The 23,605-nt window shown below is 40.3% G+C and overlaps 1 protein-coding gene across 4 annotated transcripts in view; it reads left to right on the top strand.

The window, feature by feature from the left end:
* nrg2b (neuregulin 2b) overlaps window positions 1-23,605 on the top strand; it is a 67,991-nt gene that overhangs the window by 27,079 nt on the left and 17,307 nt on the right. For 3 of the 4 annotated variants that reach the window (XM_037076786.1, XM_037076787.1, XM_037076788.1), the window contains 4 exons: window positions 10,706-10,868; window positions 13,342-13,460; window positions 14,421-14,544; window positions 22,936-22,994. In XM_037076786.1, the coding sequence (XP_036932681.1) occupies window positions 10,706-10,868; window positions 13,342-13,460; window positions 14,421-14,544; window positions 22,936-22,994 (465 nt within the window). The remainder of the gene's footprint in view (window positions 1-10,705; window positions 10,869-13,341; window positions 13,461-14,420; window positions 14,545-22,935; window positions 22,995-23,605) is intronic. The other variant, XM_037076789.1, reaches the window with a different exon arrangement.

Raw genomic sequence — 23,605 nt, 5'->3', positions numbered from 1 at the left:
GCAGGCTAACTAAATATTTCTCCAACACAGTTCATAGATGCCTTGCCTTTCTAAACTAAACTACTAAAATTCTTATATATTGCACATTTGACTGGTTCAATTGCCTTTCTTTTTTGGCAGTTTTTCTTTTCTTAACTGTAAAACACATTGTGTAATATTGTCACTGACATCAGAAATACTAAAGTTGTCAACAGTTTCTTGAAGAAATGTATAGTTGTGTGTCTGCATAACAGTTGGAATTTGTGCCATAGTTAACAAACGATGGAGCCTAATGGCAATACAGAGATACAAAAAATAAGACCAAGGACAGAGCCCTGGGGTACACCACAAGAAATAAATGTCATCATCTTTGTTTTGTCTTTCAAAGCTGCGGTGGGGCATCCTCTTCCATCAGTGTCTTTGTTTGGTCTTTCAAAGGGGCAGTGGGACATCTTTCTTCTGCAGAATCTTTAGCTCCTCATGGAGGATGGATGTGATCAATGTTTCAATCCCCTTATCAGGAGAATTGTGTCTGTTAGTCTGCCTTACAAGCCTGCAGTAAATGGTGTGTGTGTGCATTGGGTGGGGTGGTTGATAGGAGAGATGAGAGGTGAGAAATGGTAGGGTGAAGGGTGGCGGATAAGAGATGGAGGAGGGAAAGGCGAGAGAGCAGGATGGATGAAAACAGGAAAGGAGGCAAAGGTGAGACAGAGAGAGAGATAGAGTTTGGAGTGAAGACGGATGGATGAGAGGAGGGGAGAGGTGAGGAGAGGAAGAATAGAAAGTGTAGTGGGGGGGCAGGAAGAGAGAGGGAAAGAAAAAAGATAAATGGAGGACAGGTGGGGCACAGAATGACTTGCACACGACTCCCAGCCCTGGGAAAGAAAAAGAGGAGAGGGAGAGACAGAGAGAATAGCTTTTCCCCACCGTTCTGCCCGCAAGCCCTTCATTAACTATTCATTACCAACTCTGCACATTCTCCCTATCTATCTATCTATCTATCTATCTATCTATCTATCTATCTATCTATCTATCTATCTATCTATCTATCTATCTATCTATCTATCTATCTATCTATCTATCTATCTATCTGAGCATCCTGCTTCAACCTCTTTTCTTGTCATACAGGTAAGATTTACACGCGCACACGTTGCCCTTTGTGTGTGTATGTACGGAGTTGTGTGTGTGTGTGTGCATGCATGCGTGTGTACGTGTGTGTCTATAAAAAAAATCCCTGATTTCTGTTGCATCTGAGGGGTGTAGATCTAAGTAGATCTCACTGCAGCCAATAGAACATTGCACAGCACCAACAATGAGAGACAAGGTCAAGTTTGTGTGTGTGTGTGTGTGTGTCAGCATATGTCAGCGTATGTGTTTGTGTGACTACAAAAACAGAAAGGGGAGGAAGGGAATGATTTATCGACAATCACTCTTGCAACCACGCACACACATCCACACAAAATGATTTTCTTTATCAAATGTGGATCTGACAGGAACACAAAGACACACAAACAGAGGTTGCTAAGTGTTCTGTGTTTGACACACACACACACACACACACACACACACACACACACACACACACACACACACACACACACACACACACACACACACACAGGTTGCCTTGGGCTTGATATCACTGCTGCTGTGCAGAGGTTAGCTGGGTGATACTGCATGAAGGCCTGTTGTGGCTGTTATCATTCAACAACCAACGGTCATCTCTCACTTCTTCTCTCTTTTTATCCCTCTTCAACCTTTCCCTTTTTCTTTCTCTCTCTCTCACACACACACTCCCTCTCTCTCCTGCTCTTCTTCAACCACCCCCCCTTTCTTTCTGCCTTACATCCTCTCTCTCTTTCTCTATCTCCTGCGCCCTCCCTGGTTTCCATGGTGACAGCTGTGCGCTGCAGAAATCACACTGATCGGAGAATGAGATAGAAGGAGCTTCTCTCTTTTATACATGAACACACACGCTTGCGCACAAACACACACTCAACACATACAGTATGTTTGCAGATTATTCCATTATGACACGTACACATCAGTTTCCTCTGCATGTCTTTATTCATTTTATGAATGTACTATGCTTCTTCACTCACTAGTCTGTCAGCTGACTCATGCACTAGCACACACACACACACACACACACACACACACACACACACACACACACACACACACACACACACACACACACACACACACACACACACACACACACACACACAAACAACGTGTGCCCATGTGTGCAGGCATGTCGCTGGCCACTCCTTCTCAGGGTGCCATACCTGTCTGCAAACACACCTAATTGGTTTGGCATCCATATCACTCTCTGTGTTATTGGATCATGCTTAGCAAGAAATTAGATCAATTCTGTTGATGCCCGCTTTGCTGGACAGAGAGCGAGAGAGAGTGAGAGAGAGCAAGAGAGAGCAGGAGAGAGGGAGGAGAGAGGGGAGGGAGCATCAGCTGACCTTGAAAGAAGGACCTCTTGATGGACGGCTGATGGGAGTGCTGGTCAAGTGTGATTGGCTAGTGGAGCAGGCCAGTCACAAGCTATTGGCCAGACACTGCTGTCCATTTGTGGCTCCCCCACCACCACCCCACAACACCCATCCACCCTCCACCCCCACCTCTCTGTGCTCTCACTGAGGAATTCTCCCATCACTCAGTGATACAGAAGGCTTGTATCAGCAACTTACAGTGCACACGCATACACACACACACACACATTCAATACACATTTAAACGCGCACAGACAATCACCCATACCCATCAGTGCATACAGTAAAACCCTCGTGCACATGTGCATCACATATACTCACATATACACACACCAGTGCGTTCGCCACGCACAGACACACACACACACACACACACACACACACACCAGTGCGTGCGCCACGCACACTCACACACACAAACACACACACACACACACACACATATACATTCATGCACATTCACAGTGCTGTGGAAAATTGCTGTGTGTAAATTGCAGCAGCAGAATTAGACTTGTTATGGCTTGCTTAGTGCCTGTGGTGTGTGGGATGTGTGAATCTACTCTAATTGTGTTCGTGCACATGTATTTCAGAGTCTCTCTCTCTCGCTTTTTATGCATAACTGAAAATTGTTGAGCAGGCTTGGCTTTTTTAATGTCTGCAGTAACATGGATAGTTCCTTATCAAACCAAAACTCAAACATAACATTTACAAATGAGTCAATTTAGAATATATTTCTGTTTTCCTGCACATGTTTTTTTCTGCTCTTGTTAGCAAGCAGCTCTGCCAAAAATAGGCTTTTTTGCAAAGAGGTTTGACGGGGCCCACAGGATTTATTGGCTGACTTGGATCTTCTCTGGTCTTTTTGCTGATAATTTTAAAGCTAAAGACTTATAAAGAGGATGCAAAATAGGGTGTCTTTTATGGATAGTTCAACCACTCAAAGACATCAGAGAGCCATGTAAAATACAATTTTTCTATGATGCATTATGAAGGTTTGACATCCTTTTATAGAGTTAAGCTGACTCTGAAATATTTGTTTTCAGGATGCTGATTGCTGAAGTCTCAAAATATATACATTTACATCTCCTAAATAAGGAATATTAAACATTCTACCGTTAAAAAACCCTCTCTCTTGGTAAAGTTAACCATTGGATGAAGCAGTCAATCACTATTTGATCTGTCAGCACTTTCTTTTTGTGCTGTTCTGCTTAAAGAATAAATCTTTCTCTGTATTTATTGAACTTACAGTATGTCATTTCTGTCACTATTGGTCTATCAATCAACACAAAGAAATCCCAGATTATTGATGTTGTAAAGTAGCTTGGGATCATGGCAACCACCTTCACTGGTGAAAATCTATCTTGACAGCGACTTACAGAAATTTTCACAGATGAGGTAATGTTTAAAAGTTTTATTCATGTTGCGTTTATTCACATTCATCAACTTTCTTCCTCACTCTCTGACTCTCTCCCAGGAGTAATAGCGACTGGCGACCAAATGAAATGCACCACTACCATGAATAAAATTAAGCTACATCCTTCTCTGGTTTGAACATTTTTGGAAACATTTGGGATAATCTGAGTTCAAAACTAAACAAATATATAACAATGGTCTTTTTAGAAATCTTTTTTAGAAACGTTTCATATTACTGTACATCTTTAAAATAGGACAGTCTCAGATGTTCAAGACTTGTTCTTGCACACGCAGTCCAATTGTTCACTCTACAGTGGGAACTTTGTACTGTCTTACATGCATTGTTTGGTAATTATTGCAGTGAAAATGAAGGTCTGGGCAATGAGGCATGATGGAAGGATCAGTTAAAATTACTTATTTAAAACATCATCTGTCCAACACCCTAATGCACCCTATAGGTGTTAATGTATTTCTGGCATAGAGCGAGTGGTTTTAAGACTTAATGGAGAAGTCCTCCTCAGCATTTGTGATTTGGTTTTGGAACATCAAGCAGCATGCAGCAAGGCTGTTTATTTGTTTTACAACTTTATAAACCTATGAGACACTGTGATTAAAGATCCAAGCATTAAAAATAAACCCATCGAAGAATCTACCTGTCTTTAATCATATCTAAAATAAGATCAGTGAATCAGTCTGTGATTTTAGTTTGAAAGAAATACACTTGGGCATTAGAGTAGCAGATATTTGATGGTGGATAGGAAACATTTTGATGTTTGATGAAAATAGCTACAATATAAACACACATGCAGGAACATTTTCATTTCAGTTTTTTGCTCAGTTTCATGGAATCAATAGTATTTTTCTCAAAGGACAAACTTGTATGAATGTCTGAATACCTAACGTATTATGTCAGATGTTAAGAATATGTTAAAATTGGAGCGGAAATTTTCAGTGATTCAATCAATCCGACACTGTCACGCTCGCAAAATGCGGATGTCACATCCATGAAGGGTAATTTCCTTCTGCTTTTCAGCGAACATTCCCTGGATGACTAAACTTCCATGATGTTGCCTGAGGACAGCATCCCAGAGAGGGATGAGCTCATTGGTAACCAGGTTCACCACTCACAGCTGCTTCAGGCTGACTTTCACCACTCAGTTCCACACTTACCTGCATAAAAGCCTGACAGTCTCACCTCAGACTCACCGGTTGATGGGTCTCATCTGGGCCGAGCTGCTGCGGTAAAATCCATCTTAAAAATACAGTCTAGAAATCTTAATTTTCTTAAAACAAGTAAGAATATGTGCCAATGTGGTAAAAGTAATAGCTATTATCATTATTACAATGCAGATTATCTTGTTTCAAGGATTAATTCAGGAACTAATAAGTTATTAAACGACAAATCCCCCCTTAAACCTATTGTGATCGGTGTTATTAGCTTCATGGTAAAATGTAGACCACATAATATCATGTCAGGGTATTTACAGAAGGTTCAATAGAGTTTAATTTGATTAGACGATTATGATGTCACTGGTCATTTTGCTCTATATATATCCCTAATTTCCTTCCTGTGGGTATTTCCTGAGGAAGATCTGTTGTTGGAGAAACATCCCTAATAAAATTAAAGGGAGCTGTGATTCCAGGGAGCAGGTACTCCTTGTATTACAAAACGGTTTAATAGCGGGAAATATCGTTATTGCCTAAAACATGAAACAGTAAATGTCAAGTTTGAGTGCTCATGGGGTTTATTGTACATATCTATTATATTTTCAGTTATAGTATTTCATATATTTATTTTATTTTTGTTGTTATCCAACCTGTCAGGTGAGCCCTCTGTATGGTACGTGTCAGGTTGTGCCTCTGGACTTGTTTTGATTACTTGGATGTGCATCATATTTTGTTTTACAGGACGAAAACATGATTTTATTTTGTATGGTTTTTAGTAGGTGCACAATATGGCAACTGGATGTGATCTCAACTATAATGGCAAAATGTGGGTGACACTAAAACTTATCAAAGTATTTCCAGCAGGTACAGTGCAGTGTAATAGCAGGATGTGTCAGGTTGTAATTCTTCTGTCTGGACTCTGTATGTTGTACCCACATTGTACAGTCATGCAGGAACAGACAAATCACAGGCAACAGACTTTACAATATTTTCTTGCTCTGTGAATATGTGTGGCTCTCCTTCTCTTACCATGTTATCACTACCACTCTCTTCACTTCTATGTGAAATCAGGAGCTAAGCACAAGGAGTTTAGGCATTTGGTGGGTCAAAACAATCTCTGGGAAACCCAAGATAGAATATAAAAATCCAGCTCAGTGCTGAACACAGAATTATGTATCTGGTTAAAGGGAATCTGAGGACGTTACTCCTGTAATCTGGGCATCTTGCAGAGCTCTGGTGACAGAGTGGGAACAGCATGGAGGAAGAGAAGCTGAGTGCTGCTCCCACAAACGTGATTGAATTGACCACTTGAGGTAGTTTGAAGGGATTGATTAATAGATTGACAGAAGGATTGACTGTTATTTAACACTGGATGTATGGACAAACTGGCTGTCCTCTCCTTCTCCCTCTGTGTGTCTTAACCCTCCTACTCATGTGTGTGTTTTGCCAAGCGTTAGAAAAATATTCCAATCTGCCGAGACTTAAATTTCATTTTAACACCTCACTCCCTTTTTCTCCCACACATATTTTAAATGAACTCACTGGTTTGGGTGAAGTCACAACCATCGTTTCTCTCTGGTTATTAACTGGTTTCTGGTTTATCAGATGAATTTCATGTCTATTCATTCACTCTTTGAAATGAAAGGCCTCTTTACCAGTGATGTTAAAGGGTAGAAGCTAAATCAGTATCTTTGTATGTATGTGTTTGACTACACTGTGTTATTTGTGTCTCCTTGCTATATTTTCTTTGCTTCATTTGGTAGCATTTCTGGTTAATTTACTGTTGATTATTTCGAATGTATTTACGGACTGTGAAGCACTTTGTAACTTGCTTTTGGAAAGTGCAGTACAAACAAAGATTATTATACTCAGAGGTATTTTGTCATTGTGAGTCTAAATGTCAAATCTGCACTGCTGGAATTGGCCTAAACTCACCCCTCCCCCAATGAAATCTCATCTCTTTTCTACACATGGTACATTGTTATTAGATTACAGTTCCCATGATTTCCTTATTGTCTCCTGCAACATATCCAAAGCCAAATGCTGCCTGAAAACAGCAACAAGGCTGCTCATTTCCCTCTGAAAAACAATTTGTCACGACTGCAGTAAAGTGGTGAGTTCTGACTTTATGCATTTTTTACTGAAATAACAAAGGATCCTGGAAACTCGTCCTTGTTTTAGATCTGAGCAACTCACAGAACGTCTCCTGTAATGACTTCCAGCTAGCAATGTCCTTTTGAAGTAGTGTCTTGGAAGGGCTCAGCCTGAGAGGTTTGATGGTGTGTTCATGTCACGTTGGATTTACAGTAGATATGACTGGGTGTAAGGGTTGGGTTATACTCAAAACAAAATAGTTTATATGTCATCCAGGACACTCCAGTAAGCATTTCTGATGGAGTCCACTGAGACCTTTACACACCCAAATAATATAGTGGAAAAGTACATATATATATATATATATATATATATATATATATATATATATATATATATGTTTTTACTGTCCAGCTCAACAATCTAGAAACATAGAAATGACACATTATCATATAATGGGCCATTATAACATGTTAAAAGTCTAGTTACATGTCCAGCTGACATGAAGAAACAACATTTTCAGTAATCATTCCAGCTAAATAACAAATGTCCAATATTTGCTCTCCTGATATTTGTTTTTTGTCTCTAGTCGTCAGGATTGAATGTGTCTGAAAATCACTCACATGCTCACATTTGTAGTAGTACAAAATGTGTCCTATCACGGTGATAGATCCATATCTGAAGGTGGAGGGGATGGTGGTGGAGTTGCAGGCAAGCAGGCTGCCAAGCCAGTGAATGCAGTTCAAGACTGTGTTTCAACACCCACAAGCAGGACACCACTGGATATCTTAAAGGTTTTTTCCATCCTTGTTTATGGCACAAAAATATTTTTATCTCGGCCTGTTAGTGGTGACCACTCTTTTTTGTGCCTAAACCTAACCAGACCATGAGTACAGTCTTAAAATAACACTGATAAAAATGTTTAATTTGACCTAAACAAACATTAAGTTGCAACATGTAGAACTTCAACATATCAGTGATGTGCAGAAGCATACACTAAACATTAATTCAGGTAACTGGGTTGCTGGCCGCCCTACGCTCACCTGCTAGTCACAGACTATCTGCAGAGGGTTTATCAGAGCTGTTTCACAGTAAACAACTGCCTGCTGCATCTCTCACTGCATCTGGCCCAGAAAAAGAAACGCTCTCACAATTTTCCTTGTTTGGTTTCATCAGTCAACAAGAGCTGATGCCAGTCGAGTTGAAGGAAGATTCGACAACAGATCTCGTCTTAACTGACTGTGTAACATCTGGAGCATCAGAAAAGAAACAAAAGAAAGTATCACTGCTGACAGTTGGGGTATTTTCAAGAAAATAACCAAAATAGCAGCCCAACCAAAAATATACGATGACCACCCAGCGCTATTATTCACCATAACTCAGAGAGAGAGAGAGACAGACAGAGAGAGACAGAGAGAGAGAGGGAGAGGCAGCATCTGGTGATGTTGAGATGATTTACTCTGGTGTGACATAAAATTATGCATCAACATCGTGTGTCGAGCTGTGACAAGACTAAATCTCACAAAATGTGAGAACTGGATTTAAAGATGTGCTGCTTGTTCTGCTGTGAGTCTAGAAATCCTACTTAAATCCTACTTACATAACTGCAAGCTGCTTGGATGGTACTTCAGAGAGGTTCTCCTCTTTAGCTCCATCCTGAGTTTTTTTTCCCCAATTAACTTCCACTTGTGTCATTTAAGGATAAGATGGCTCTTAATGTATATTTATGTTGCTGTGAATCAATCCCATTAAAAGACCAAAACCAGCTATGCACTGCTCAGTCTGTCAACACCTACTGACTTCCCTACCCTGTCTGTGGTACTCAGCCAGAAGTATAATTGTTCCTACTAAAGATGTAAAACAGGTCACAAATGTTAAGCTTAGCTTTTTTTTAAATGGCTCAATGATTTACTGAAATAGCTGGTCACTGTTTTTAGTAAATGTTACACAGACATGATTAAAAAGTATATTTTGTTGGGGGCATTTGGTATTATGGGAGCAGGATGTGTATTTGGGACGGAGTCAAAATTAACTACATCATGTGTTCATGATGATTCATGATGAACACGGTACCCAAAACCAAAGTGAGCCTCACAGTTGTGTTTATTTTACCATTTTTGACCAAAATGGAGCTCATGGCACAGAGGATGAAGATGTATCAGGCTTTGGAGTGAAGTAACTGTTGATTTGGTCTTCATGGGATTTGTTCACAGTGACACAGTTCAACAACACTAGACATGATTGAATCATGGAAAAGAACTGGACCCAGGTTACTAGCCTAACAGTATAAGATGTATACCTGTCATGTCCTCAGTTCATCTCTGCATGAACACCTTAGTTCCACATTATACGTATATATCTCATCCAAATCTCATTTGCTGCTATGAAAGCCTAAACTATCCCATGACGCTCGCAAAGTCGTCCTGCTAAAATCGAAAAAAAAAAAAAAGCTAAATTGGAGTTACATACAGTAATACATATCTATCTATCTATCTATCTATCTATCTATCTATCTATCTATCTATCTATCTATCTATCTATCTATCTATCTATCTATCTATCTATCTATCTACATATCTGTATATATGTATATATGTATGTATGTATGTATATGTGTGTGTGTATATATATATACACACACACATACATACATACATACATACATACACCCATATAGATGCACAGCATCGTGTTGAAGTTTGACATCTACAGTATGTACTGTGTGTATATGAGGAGTAAATTAAAGGATCCAGCAGTGCTGTGAGGAGCTGTGGGCCTGTACAACAGTTGCCTCATAGTTGATCAAGCACTTAAACTGTGTGTGAGCGTGCATGTGTGTGTACGTGTGTGTAAATGATACTAGATGGTGCAGAGTTGTCCCTTTGCTTTAGCTTCTGTGTGCTCGTGTTGCCTTCGCTGGTGTCAGTGATGCAGTCTGTTGTAGTTTTTAAGGAGAGAAGAGAGAGAGCGCGAAACTCTCCTGAGACTGATGAAGCCCATGCAGTGCGCACACACACACACGCAAGTACATAAACACACCCACATTGCTCCATAGTGAAAATCTACTGCAGAGAGTTTCTGAGAATTTTTTTTGCTCTAAAAGCCTTCAGTTTGTCTTTTCAGGATTCAGACCTTGCCCAAGTGCTTTTCCAGTGTGTGTCTGTGTGTGTCTGTGTGTGTGTGTGTGTGTGTGTGTGTGTGTGTGTGTGTGTGTGTGTGTGTGTGTGCGTGTGTGTGTTTGCGTGTGTGTGTGTGTCTGTTGTATTGATTTTCCTCCATTCTTTAGCTATCTCTCATATGAACTCTGACCGGTCACCTCAGGCTTTGACCCCAACATCTGAACCCTCACTAACAGATTTTCATCAGCCGCCCACATTAACACATACAGACACAAAGACACACACACACACACACACACACACACACTTACACAATTAAATGGATAGATTAATTGAATCTCTGTAGTTAATTTCAGTAATGCAAGCTTTGATTTTCTTTCTCCGCTCCCTTTCTCTCACCCTCTCTTTCTCTCTCTCTCTGTCCAGCCTCTGCTCCTAAGCTCCGGCTGATGCGGGGCCAGTCTCTGATGGAAGGGGACAAGCTGTACTTGAAGTGCGAGGCATCGGGCAATCCCAGCCCGTCATTCCGCTGGTACAAAGACGGACACGAACTTCAGAAAGGCAGAGACCTCAAAATCAAGACCAACAAGTGAGTCACATTCACACTTAATGTTAGCCCTGCTGAGTCGACACATGTAGGCATGATTTACCCTTCCATCCTCTTTTGCATTTAATGTTATTCATACATATACTACATGTAAATTCCAGTTGATGAAATCTAAATGTAAATGTCCCATACTCTCAACAAATCACACGTTCCTGTCCTTTTGGCTGTAGTTGGACAGCTGCGGAGTAGCTAAGTCCTAACTGGGTTGCTCTAGTGGTCCACTGTTATTTTCAAGTTTGTATTGGACAAATGCTGTTTCCATCTTATTTCATTCACCAACTTAGTTGACAGTAAAGAAACAACACTTTAAAAGAAAGCCCCACTCCAATGTATTTAGCTTTTTTACATTTTATCTTTGTCTGGGTGATTTCCTGAATATGTTTATGAGTCACACTGTTTGCCACTATTTTTGACAAATAACAAAAGTTAAATATCTAACCTCTAAATACCATAGCTATCAATGCTAATCATGTTCATGTTGTGGGAGAGTGTTTGCACTGGTGTTGTATTTTGTCAGACTATTAACCATACCCACCATATTTATGATGAGAAAGTGACCAGTCTGCAATACCTTCTCTCTGTACTTGCCGAGAAGCAACACCTTCTTGGAACGGCTACCCCCTTAGAGACGAGGGCCACATTTCACAGTCCTCGTTCTGTGAATGAATGCATTGTGAAGTTCATCAGTCATAGCTCAGTGTTCAGTCAGGCTTCAGCGGTCTTGGTTAAAAATCAAGTAGGGACTTTACAAAGTTTCAGTCCTTTTGTGTGAAGGTCCCAGTTTCCATGGACACTTTTCCTTTGCTGAGCCACGGCGGAAGGATACATCCTGATGGTCAAATGGAGGTTTGTTGCCATGACAAAACATCAGCTATACTAAGGCTCTCAGGATGAAGATATTTACTTAATTCAGCCAACTCAGTCTACTGAAGCCTCATATTGGCTTTACCTGAACTTCATGGTGCCCCTTCTTTGTACAGTACATGGACTGTGTTTGTCCCCCACTTACAGTGCATTAAAGGGAAAGTTAGGGTTTTTTGAAGTGGGGTCATATAAAGTACATATCTTTAGTCGGTCTGTTCCCTACCATATCACCGATCAGCGCAGCCTCAGTTTGGAGAAGTAGAGAGCCGCTCCAGCCCAGATGCTCAGCTTTGAACTGCAGTGAATGGGGTCCAGAGAAAAAGTGAAATAAACCACCTGAAACAAGGCCCACCTTAAAAAATCTATAACAGTTCAAGTTTACATTGTATAGTAGAACCGTAGAACCTCCGTATCCCTACGCAGTTGCGCTAATGCAGAGGGGTACGGAGAGTGAAGCTTAGTTTTTATCGAAAGTAAACCTCTCATCCAGCAGCTGGGCCTCGCACTGTATTCCGCCGCTCGCAGATCAGCTGTTGCCCAGTTTGCTAATGAGTAGGGATACGGAGGATGTAAAGCGGTGGGAATTTTCCCTATACAACGAAAACTTGAACTGTTATAGATTTTTTAAGGTGAGCCTTGTTTTAGGTGGTTAAATTTCACTTCTTCTCTGGACCCCGTTCACTGCAGTACAGAGCTGAGCGTCTGGGCTGGAGCAGCTCTCTACTTCTTCAAACCGAGGCTGTGCTGATCGGTGATTACGGTAGGGAACAGATTGACTATAGATATGTACTTTATATGACCCCACTTCAAAAAACACATACTGTCCCTTTAAGAAAGGGTTTGCTTCAGGGCCAGCATGAAAAGGAGGAATAAATAAAGTGACCCACAACTCTTTCAATTTACAATACATATGTATGCTGAGTGTTGTGTTAATACAGACTTGTAAAGTGTAGTTTGACTGGCTTTCATTTTGTACCTCTGTGATCATATCATTACATGTTCCAAAGCAGTGCTATCAGAAGTCTGTCTGTCCATTTCTGTTTTAGTTGCATTAGTGACATCACACAGGTTATAATGTACTAACCTGGTATAATTATAGATCACTCATTTATCCGCTCAGAGGTTTAAGTCATTAATCATTTAATCCACTGAAATGCTTGTCTAAAGTAATATTTGACTCTGTGTTACTTTGCAGTCAGGCACTTATTTTGCACTTACACAGCCTCCTATTCACTTTTGTGCAGTAATATTTGTGTTTGACTGTGCGCTCTGATTTAATGACACTTAGACAGAGTTCTGAGAGTGCACTCGCTTTTAACTATATGTGTTTTGTGTCCTATTTCTTGTAATATCTTCCTGTAGGTCCTGTAAAAGTTTAGTCTGACATGTCCATTAGCTTTGGTGGCCAATGACAAAGACTATTTGAAGATACAACAGTCTTTAGATATACATATGATGAATTTCACATCCAGACGGAGAGTCTGCTGCTTTGTTGCAACTACAGCAAATGACAGTATCTTTTTATCTGCTCTGTGTGTGTCTGTCTCTCTCTCCCCTCTGTGTCTCTGCCCCTCTTTCCCCTTCACTGAAGAAAAAACTCAAAGGTGCAAATCAGTCGTGTTCGTGTGGAAGACTCCGGCAACTACACTTGTGTGGCTGAAAACTCGCTAGGACAAGAAAATGTTACGAGTATAATCAGCGTGCAGATCTGTGAGCAACATCACTGTCTGTCTGTTTGTGTGTCTGTCTGTCAATGTGATCAATTAATGTTGATTTTAACACAACAAAATAAGCAATAATCAATGGAATAATTTTTAAAGTTAAATCACATCCACACATAAAAATGTCTTATCTGCTTTGTTCTTCAAGCTTCTGTTCCTGTGTGTACTTTTTCACTGAGAGTCCCTCTCATCTATCTGATGACCTAAAACTTAATACTGAGGGTTTTCTGTCCATTTCCTAAGATCAGTGGGTATCAGCTGCTCTTGCACTTGCTAGTAAAATTTGATCACTCTGTATTTGAACAGAAATATGAGTGCTATCATTCTGTTAGCATTCAGAGTCTTCTCCTTCCCACAAAGATTTCACAGCGAACTGAATGAGCTTTTTAGAATAAAAAGCCCAGAGTAGAGCAGAATAACACGTGTTAAGTATAAAAAGTTATTTATAGTGCAGTCACAAAGCTAATTTGATGACTTCGCGTTGTGTTACACGTCTATAGTCTGTCGAGATTAATGAGTCTAGTGTTAGTGTATATTGTTATCTTCCTGCTCATGTATCTTATATCAGAATATTTTACAGGCTGTTGAAATCAGTCTAGGTAGAACCCTGCAGTCACGGAACAGTAGACGGATTATATTATTTGTAAATATACCTTAAAGTCTAAAGTTCCAAAGGAACTTAACACTGGGAGTTGGGGGAGCAGGTGTATCTGACTGGATCTTTTCAGTCATGAAGCCAGCAGCTGTGAGCTGGAGACCTGCAGCAAGTGCAAGAAAATTGACTGATGCCTGCCCAAAAAAGTAAATAGATTTGACTCACTAAGGAGGTCTGAAAGGTATGTGACGTAGTGTGGTATGATATGTAGTACTATGGATACCATAGAATTGGAACAAAGAGGTGACATTGAGCGTTTTGTTGCGTGTGTTTCCTGTCTAACTGTCCTCGTAGTGACCACCACCACCCCGTCTCCAGGTGTGAGTCATGCGAGGCGCTGCAACGACTCGGAGAAGGCGTACTGCGTTAACGGAGGAGACTGTTACTTCATACATGGTATTAACCAGCTGTCCTGCAAGTAAGTTGGTTGCTTGGTCGGTCGGCCCTCAGTCATCACTGTGTAGTCACTCCCCCTGTCTCCTCCCGCCCGCCCTCTCTCTCTCTCTCTCTTTCTGTCTGTCTGCCTCTCTCTATCTCTCTGGGCTCAGACACTGTGTCGCTGGTCACTGCACTACCTTGTCTTCTGTTTCCTGGTTGTAACCTCCCCACATACTGTACATGCACCTGCAGCCCATCAAGCCACTCGCTGTGCGTTATTATGAAAGCTTGTTGTTTACAGTTTTTACCAAATGTCACAGCAAAGATGTTTCTTTTGCTGAGAGCAGTCGGCTTAAACAGATTGTGACTCAGAGATAATGCCTGCATGCACTAGAAATTTGTCTTGTATCTTTAGTGGTGGGAAGTTTGGTTTTGACAGCACCACCTCAGAAAATGCTCCTGATAACAGAAAGTCATGAACAAAAGAAACTGGTGTGTTTGCTTTACAAATTATATTTGTAAATATATTTAAATGAAATACCAGTAAATTTATTTGATCAAATTAACCATCAGTGAAAGTAATGAGCTCAAACATTTTAAGATGAGACACGAATTACAGCAAAACTGGTGGCACAAGTTCCAGCTGTTAGCTATGTGTTAGTAGAACCCAGTGGAAACAATTATCATTCTTATCACCTGAATAAAACGGGTTAAGGAGTTGGGTGATGACACAAGGGTTTAGCAATTGAAAAAAGCCAGTTTTAAGCAGTTTTAATCATCTATAAGACAAAATAACAGGTCTTTCTCTCCTTGGTCTATGCTAGATTATAATAAGAAGTTTACTTGTGTAACTTGAAAGGAGATTCTACTTTTGCTCCCCTGCAGAGAACAGTGTTACTCAGAGGAACGTCACAGGCATGAAAAGTTAAAGAGGACGTCCCACTGACGTAGTACATTATCTGCTGTCTCTGTTGTCGGTCACTCTGTTGGCATGTAACCACAAAGTGCTTTGCATGCTGAGGGCACTGAGTAACGCAAAGAGGACAGGAGAGATGAGAATGATTTTAATTCCTCAGAAATGTACACAGACTTTAAATGCCCTGTCCTTTTATTATTCAACGATCAGTTAGACTGCAGAGTTAAGTCAGTGTTAGCATACATTTTTAGGTCTTTGTTGGACTCTCCACATCTTATACAATTATAACTGTTATTATCAGTCAGTTATTATCATTTATTCCACTATAACTGATCTCTGGATACTAATGATTGGATTATTTATCATTTATTAACAACATGATATGACCAGTCTACTACTGGATCGTCGACCATATGACAATCGATATATCCGTAGTTAGCTCATGCGTGCAGCTGCAACCATCTGAGAATGTTGACTGAAAAACAACTGCAGCAGGACGAGTCACACAGTGTTTTTTAGGCACGACCAGAAATAAATATGATACTTGCATATTTAATGCATGTCCATCTGTTTTGAAATTGTCTCCCTCTGGTGCTGCTGAACACGTGACTACAGTTCTGTCATTCTGTTGTTATTTTCTCATCAAAGTTTTTAGAATATATGGATGTGAAAGCATCATACTTTTCTGCTCTCTCTATGTGGGATAACACTGTCTGCTTCAGATTGCTCAGATGTCACGCTGTGTCAAACTCAGACTCGGACGTTGCACATTTAGATGGAAGAAGTAACCAAATCCACATCATCCAAACAATGTCCACTTTTTATTGTTTTTGATTCTTTACCTTGGGACATGAAACCCTGTGGTTGCTTTGCTTTTTGGCAGCAGACATTAACATTTGGATGTCAGGAGCTCACACAAACACCCTGCAGACACAGAGCAACCTGTGTGATGTTCACTCTACACATGTTTAGTGGGTGCACGGCTTCTGTAGGGGTAACATGTGTAAGACGTACACAGCTCAGGCCTTTTTCTCCCTTTCTCTGTGACTGTTTGTGTCACCATGTTTGCCTTGCCACAGTAGGGAGTCTGCTTGACAAACTGTTCACATTAAAAGCAAGCTGGACTGAAATGTAGTAGTAGTGATGATATAACTGTTTTTGCATTGGCGCAGACCAGGAGTGGTTAACAGTGTTCACAGCATGGGAAATGTTTAACTCTACTTCTTCTGTTTATTTGAAATTACCTGATAATATAAAATGCATCACTTCCTGTGCGTGGGAGGATTTTTCCTAGGAAAGAGCTACCAGACTGGTAGGTGTTTAGAACAGCAAGTGCAAAAAAATTCGTGAACTGGATTAGATGAATCACTGCTGTGATTTATTAACCTATTACAGAGGATAAACAGATATTTATTTATAAGAACATGTCCCTGCCTCACGGTTTAGTTCATCCCTTGTTTCCCCATTGACCTCAGGTGTGTTAGGGAGTTAACTATACAAGCATGGGTTAATGATTAAAAGAAACCGTTAGTGCACTGTTATGCTATAGATATGGGTTTGTTCATATATTCAGTCATAAATGGTTGTTTGGATTTCATTAAAAGAGATGAAATTTAAAAGATTTTTTATTTGTTACTCTACTAGGAATATCAGACCATATCTAAAAGTGTAAACCACTTTTGAATATGTAAAATGCAGAATATTTAATGGTAATGTTCAAACTGAAAGCTTAAATGTTTAAGATTTAGTTGAAATTTGCAATGAAAATTTGGACACATCACATGTGGAAAGTGAGAAGCAGACATCTTACCCCCTCCTGAAGTTTCCAAGTGGTATTATTTTTGACACCTTGATTGCAAAGACAACTCGATTGTTTCCGTCCTTAAAGTCACAAATGATAACGACACTGGGTCAAAATGTGAGTTTATTCATGTAATTTAGTCTGTAACAGAAATGGATCACCAGTTAACCCAAGTAACTGCATGTCTGTTAAAGTTGTACAGTGGTAGCAAGGCTTATAGGGAACTAACGTAACTGCTGATGTTTTCATTGATTTATATCCATTACATTGTGCAATCAGCATTTACTTCATAATGATACGTTGTAGCAGGAAACTTATCTATTGCCAGTTTAAATGGAAATATTTAAATGATAACATAAAAAAACTACATTTTGTTTTATTTTACATTTCAAGTCTATCATCAGTAGTTTTCTGTAATCATTGTAATTTTAAGAAAGTGCAGCTTCAAATAGTTTAATAAAACAAGGTGAACCATGACATCAAAATTCGTACTTGTTAACTGCACATAAATGCAACTTATAGCTTGTGGCATCTTGCACTAATGTAGTAGAAGTGGAAGATGGCATGATATTAGTATCTGGTAACATTACCCTTCTTTAACTACCACATGCCAGCCAGTCAGTAAACTGACAGCTTTCTTATATTGACCTACTGATGAAAAAGTCTTTGTTATCCACTTTGTGAAATGGATATTTTCTTTCTAAATGGAGGGTGTCATCCTTCATATCCAACTTGCCATACATACTGGGTCATTCTGAAGATGTGTAACAAACAGTTCCCCAGACAATGTGAATAACAGATGGTGTGTATAGTCGTGCATGATCAAGAGCTTTATTGTTACGCTTCCTGTACAACTGGATGTATCTGCTAGAAATCCATCCTTAGATCCTTTGGTGTCTGTTCCAGATCTGCACTCTTTGTTTCTTCAGTTCCATCTCTCTGTACATACGTATTTCTATCCCTTGCCTCCACTCGCTCTCTCCCTCTCCCTGCCTTTCTCTCTATCTCTCATCTGATATACCTTCCGGTCATTGCTGAAGGATAAATCAGGATTTTTTTTTCATGGTGCTGACAAGCACAAAACTTTGTTCGAGAGGGTGCATACAGAAATTACGAGCAGAGTATATAGCAATTTAGAGGTACAAAATGTACAGGATTGTACAACCTTCTGTGCATGATTGTGCTACATGTGAACACAATGCATTTTTCAGGAGGCTACAGCAGCCTAGATAGGTAGCAGCAGATCAGACAGCAGTTTGCAGAGAGTTACTGTTGCTTCTCAGCTTTGTCATCCTTTGTTGGCCTGTCTGTTTGTGCCAATGGATAACAGGATGTAAATAAGACTGCTGTCTGTAGAGTGTCTGCCTGGTCTGTTCACCTCAGAGATATGTAGACCCCCGCTCACATTCACACATGAACACACTCACAATTCTGCACAGCAGCTGCAAATCAGCGCACTGCATGGCACTGACAGGCAGCAAAAAATTTTAATATCCCTGAAATTTGAGGGGGTATTTGCAAGCTCTTTTGTGCCGACCATGGAAACGCATAATCTCCTCTTCCCTGAAGGAGACAGTAATGCTGTACTGCAAAATGGAGTCTGTAGGTTAAAGTGGAGGACAGCACATATAGAAAGGCACCCTGGCTAAAACAGAGTGTGGAGGTCTAAGTGAAGATCGGCACATACAAACATGCCTCCTGGCTAGCTGTTAGCAGTTAATGCTCGGTGTGTTTTGTGTCTCAGTGTTCTTTTTAACCTGTGGTAGAGTTGTCTGTGCAGAGTTGCAGATAGCTGAGATTAAACTGAACTTCTAAGCTCTGGTCTGGCAGCCAGCGGAAGATATTAACCCCTGTTTCCACAGCTATAGGTTTAAAATGCCATATTTCCCATTAGAATCAATACAATTCATTAAATCTAATCTAATCGACATATGCCATGAGTTCAGGCTTGATTGGTGCCTGAACATATTGTCCATGGCTGTCTGTGTTTTTTTCCCTCCTAAATTTGATGAGCCTTTGTATAATGCACATAACAAAATTAATCACAGGCTCTTTACTTTCATTCAGACGGTTGGAACAAAAGGTGTGCTGGCTTTTTTTCACCCCTCAGAGCTCGTCTTCAGGGCTGAGAAAACAGTACAGTCTGGGAAAAAAAAAGAGAAGGCAAGCACGTGTAGATAAGAAAAAGGGTGGAGAGAAGAGGGGAAATGAGAAGCAGAGAGAGAAAGAGAAAAGAAATGATATACAGTAAAAGCTCTGCCGGCAGCATAGGGCTGCTTCTGCTCCCAGTGTCTCCCACCTCTCTCTCTTTCTCTGCTCTATTTATAACTCTATGGGAAATTGCTGAGTGGGCTCTTCCGAGGGTTTTTGCTGTAACTGATTCAAAATGCAAGTTGTCTCTTTAGTGGTGAGAAAGAGGAGAAAGGATACCCAGTCAGTTATGTGGACAGTATATGCATGAGGATAAGAGGAACGTCCTTGCATTTTAAACTGGATGAATTTGTTGACCAGACACTAAATCACTGTAATAAATGCAGTATGGTTATTAGAGCCAGAGAGCTTCTGTTATCCTATAATGACTGTAATGGGGCCACACCCACAATATCATAATACTGTCATTCATCAATCGTTGTGATCCATTATAATCATCTACAAAGCATGCCTATTTTTAGCCGATCTATCAATTGTGGCAATAAAACGATTAAATCAATTATGCCTCGCTCAATGGAAGCCATGACACTCTGTATAACACATGATTCAAGACATTTTGGATTAAAAGAGCAGGCTTCTCTTCTTCTTTTCATTTTATCATTTGAAATGTGGTGTTTTCTTTAAAGAGCTGATTGCAATTGGTAGAGAGGAATGGCAGTGTCAATACTCAGTATCAAATATTTTTGGACAACGCATGTGTAGCAATTTTCTGGTTGCTGTGATGCAGTGAGGAGAGGAGCCTACTTGTTAGTTTCAGTGTTGTGAGTTTGATGGCTGGTGCCAGAATATGAATCATATTCAGCCCGTGGTATCACTGACAGCTCGCCACCCATCCAGAAACAAAACACCACATTCTGCAGCTGCATGTAAACTGTTGCTGTTATTTATGCCCAAGAAATACCAAAACCTATTCCAACCATTTTCATGCTCACACACTGTGGAAGGCTGTGTGTGTGCGTGCGCGCGCGTGTGTGTGTGCGCGCATGTTCTGTTCATATTTCTACTCTTGTGAAAACCACTTAAGTTTTACACACACTCATTTTTGCATTTGTCAGAAGGTCATTTTGACAAGTCCTCATTCTTTGCAGCTTAGTTTACAGGCTTCATTTAGAGCTATTTTATTGTTAAACGTTTGTGATGGGTTGTCGGGCTTTCTCACCAAGCACAGCATTACACAGAGAGAGGATGTTGTTTTCAGTGCAGAATGCAGATGCAAACTGCTGAACCACTGCATGTGAATAAACAGGGCACAGCGCTTTAGATAGTTTGTTTAGATATCACATATTCCCTCCACATTTTGTTAACAAGAGTATTTACAATGTTAGCCATGTCAAGTATTTTGAGGCTGCAATTAAAACAGTCAGTTTTTATATCAACAATGTATCAAATGACTGTGTGTAATATGAAAGGTGTTGCTTGTAGTGACAAACCCACAGAGAATTATCACCTGTCTGCAGTTTTGCTTGGCTCTACGCAATGATACAGTTTCTTTAAGCTAATGGTTTAGGATTCACAGCCCATAACGTTATTGTTTTTGTTACTTTCACAGCTATTTCCAGTAAGCTGTTTTCAGTAACAAAGCTCTGGAAATCTACTGTGCACTTCCTGCTCAGCAACAAACAGCCGACAGACACAGTTAGCAACTAGCTAGTGAACTTAATAGAGCGTTTAGTAGCTAAAGAGCCACAAAGTTTTCTCATAGTTGGTGGAGGCCAACTAAAAGCTGACTGAAGATTGGACAGTTTTTTCCAAAATCATCCCCCCCAATTATCAAGGGTGAAATCTGATCTTTGACCTTGGTCTGTACCAATTTTTGGCCCAGATTGTCTGGTAACATGAGGGGTTTATGTATTCAGTCTTAATCCTCTCGATTTGCTCCAACACTCATTTGGGTTGCTTTGACAAGTTCAACCCTATTTGATATTTAGGATTTAAAAATCTGGATGATTATGTTAATTATATATTAGCGACATTGCCAACATTAGCAAGGATACTATTGTTAAAAATCTTGCCCTCAGTTCTCACTTAAAACAGAGAGAACCTATGTTGACTGCATCTCACCAACCATTTTTTCATCCACTTATTTAAACCTTCTACTTTAGTTTTTTCTCTCACTGCATTACTACAGCAAGTTGTTGCACTACATTAGTCTCCATTTTGTTTACATCTGCTTCCCCATGACATCATGTCAGGGGATGGTTTGTGATGCTCCATTATTTTTAAAAATCTTGTTTGTGCATGTTTGAGGTTAAAGAGAAAAACGTGTGAAGTGACTCATGCTAGATGTGGGGGCATAAGTAGACAACTCTTTGCTTACAAATATTGGCTAAAAGAGGTGATAACATGTCAATGTTGTGTCACAAAAAGACTGATCTACTTTACAGTAACTCAACCAGGGCCTTGTTCTTCATACTTATTGTAATGGCCATACACTCGACTTCATTAGATTGATTGATTTGTTCATCTTTGTTGATGTCAGGCTCTTGTGTTAAAACAAAGGCATCATGAACTTGTATCTATGAAGGAGAGTTGAATATGGTATGGAGAAATGGTGGGCCATTCATTCCAACACAATTTCCCCAGCCAGCGTACAGTCAGAGAAGTTGTTTCAGTCCAGTTGCCTACGATAAAGCAAATCACCTTGACCAGGATGGCTGAGAACCTTCATCAACATCTTTCTCGTTTTAGCTTCTGCTTTGTTCAACTTATGACACATGTAGTGTATACTATTCATTATCCCTGATGCCTCAGTCCATAGACTTCACATTGAGATCACGTCATGTGAAAAGAACACTTTGCCGTCTCTGTGAAAGTTTTACAAACATTAAACAGCAGAGAAGATCAGTATAAACTGACCTTGTCTGCCGATTTACAGTTTTTACAGGCATGTTTTATAAAGGACATCAAAATAATGGAAGTCCATAATAAATCGCATCTACTTAAAAGTCTCTTTTGCTTTGCTTTTCTATTTCATGGTTTCGGTCAGGGGTTAAGAAATGGATGCAATGAACGAGAGTCCATAATTGACCATAAAGCCTTTGTGAGTGTGTGTTTGTGTGTACGTGTGCATCTGTGTTTGTGTGTGAGAGGGTTTGGAGGTTAACGACTGTACGTTTGACCCCTCCTACTTCCTGCACCACCATCACATGACCCTCATGACTGTGATGATGTCTTTAACTGTAGCAGTGATGTCATATTGATGGCGGTGATGTCACGGTATGCAGGTCATTTCTTCTCTCTCTCTCTCTCTCTCTCTCTCTCTCTCTCTCTCTCTCTCTCTCTCTCTCTCTCTCTCTCTCTCTGTATTTGGTGGATTGTGCTGTTTCTAACCCCTCATCTCTCTGCTCTCTTATGTCTCCCTCCTTCCCCTCCTCCTCTCTCTTCTCCCCTCCCTCTATGTGTCTTTGTGTTCCTCTCCTCCTCTCTTTCCTCCTGTTTTGTTCCTTCTCTTCCCACTGTATCTTTAATCCCCCCCCGTCTGTGTCTTGTTTTCCCTCCATCAGGTGTCCCAATGACTATACGGGGGACCGCTGTCAAAACTCCGTCATGGCCGGTTTCTACAGTATGTCCATTTGCTCTTGTCTGTCTCCTTCTCACTGAGATGCTGCATGCTACATTGGAGGGGTTGGATGGAGGGTGCTCTGTGTGTGTGTGTGTGTGTGTGTGTGTGTGTGTGTGTGTGTGTGTGTGTGTGTGTGTGTGTGTGTGTGTGTGTGCGTTGGTGTGTGTGTGTGTGTGTGTGTGTGGATGTGCATGCCTCTGTCTCCACCCCTTCCTCTCCCTGTCTCCCCTGGTTCCTCTGTGCTGCACCTCTGGTCACCAGAAACAAACAGTCAAGTTTAAATGTTTTTTGCACTAGTTCATCTGCTTACATTGTTATTTATTAAACATGACCAGATATACATACATACCGGATGCTTTACCTACAGCAGACAGCTGAAATAAGCCTCAGAATTGACTATTGAGCTATTATTATATAATTATGCCACAGTGAATCACACAAAAAGAAACAGAGGAGACAGAGAATTAAGACAATAACCGATACAGGAGGTTGAACTAATTTGATTTTATTGGTACACTTTGTCACTTTTCTTTGTAGATGGTCCATCGGTGCTGCTTAGATTTTAATCAAGGCTAAACTTTGTGAATAGGAACTATTAATACAAAGTTGTA

The sequence above is a fragment of the Acanthopagrus latus genome, chromosome 18 (assembly GCF_904848185.1).
Source record: "Acanthopagrus latus isolate v.2019 chromosome 18, fAcaLat1.1, whole genome shotgun sequence".
NCBI lineage: Eukaryota > Metazoa > Chordata > Actinopteri > Spariformes > Sparidae > Acanthopagrus > Acanthopagrus latus.
This window is presented reverse-complemented; position numbering and strand designations above follow the sequence as displayed.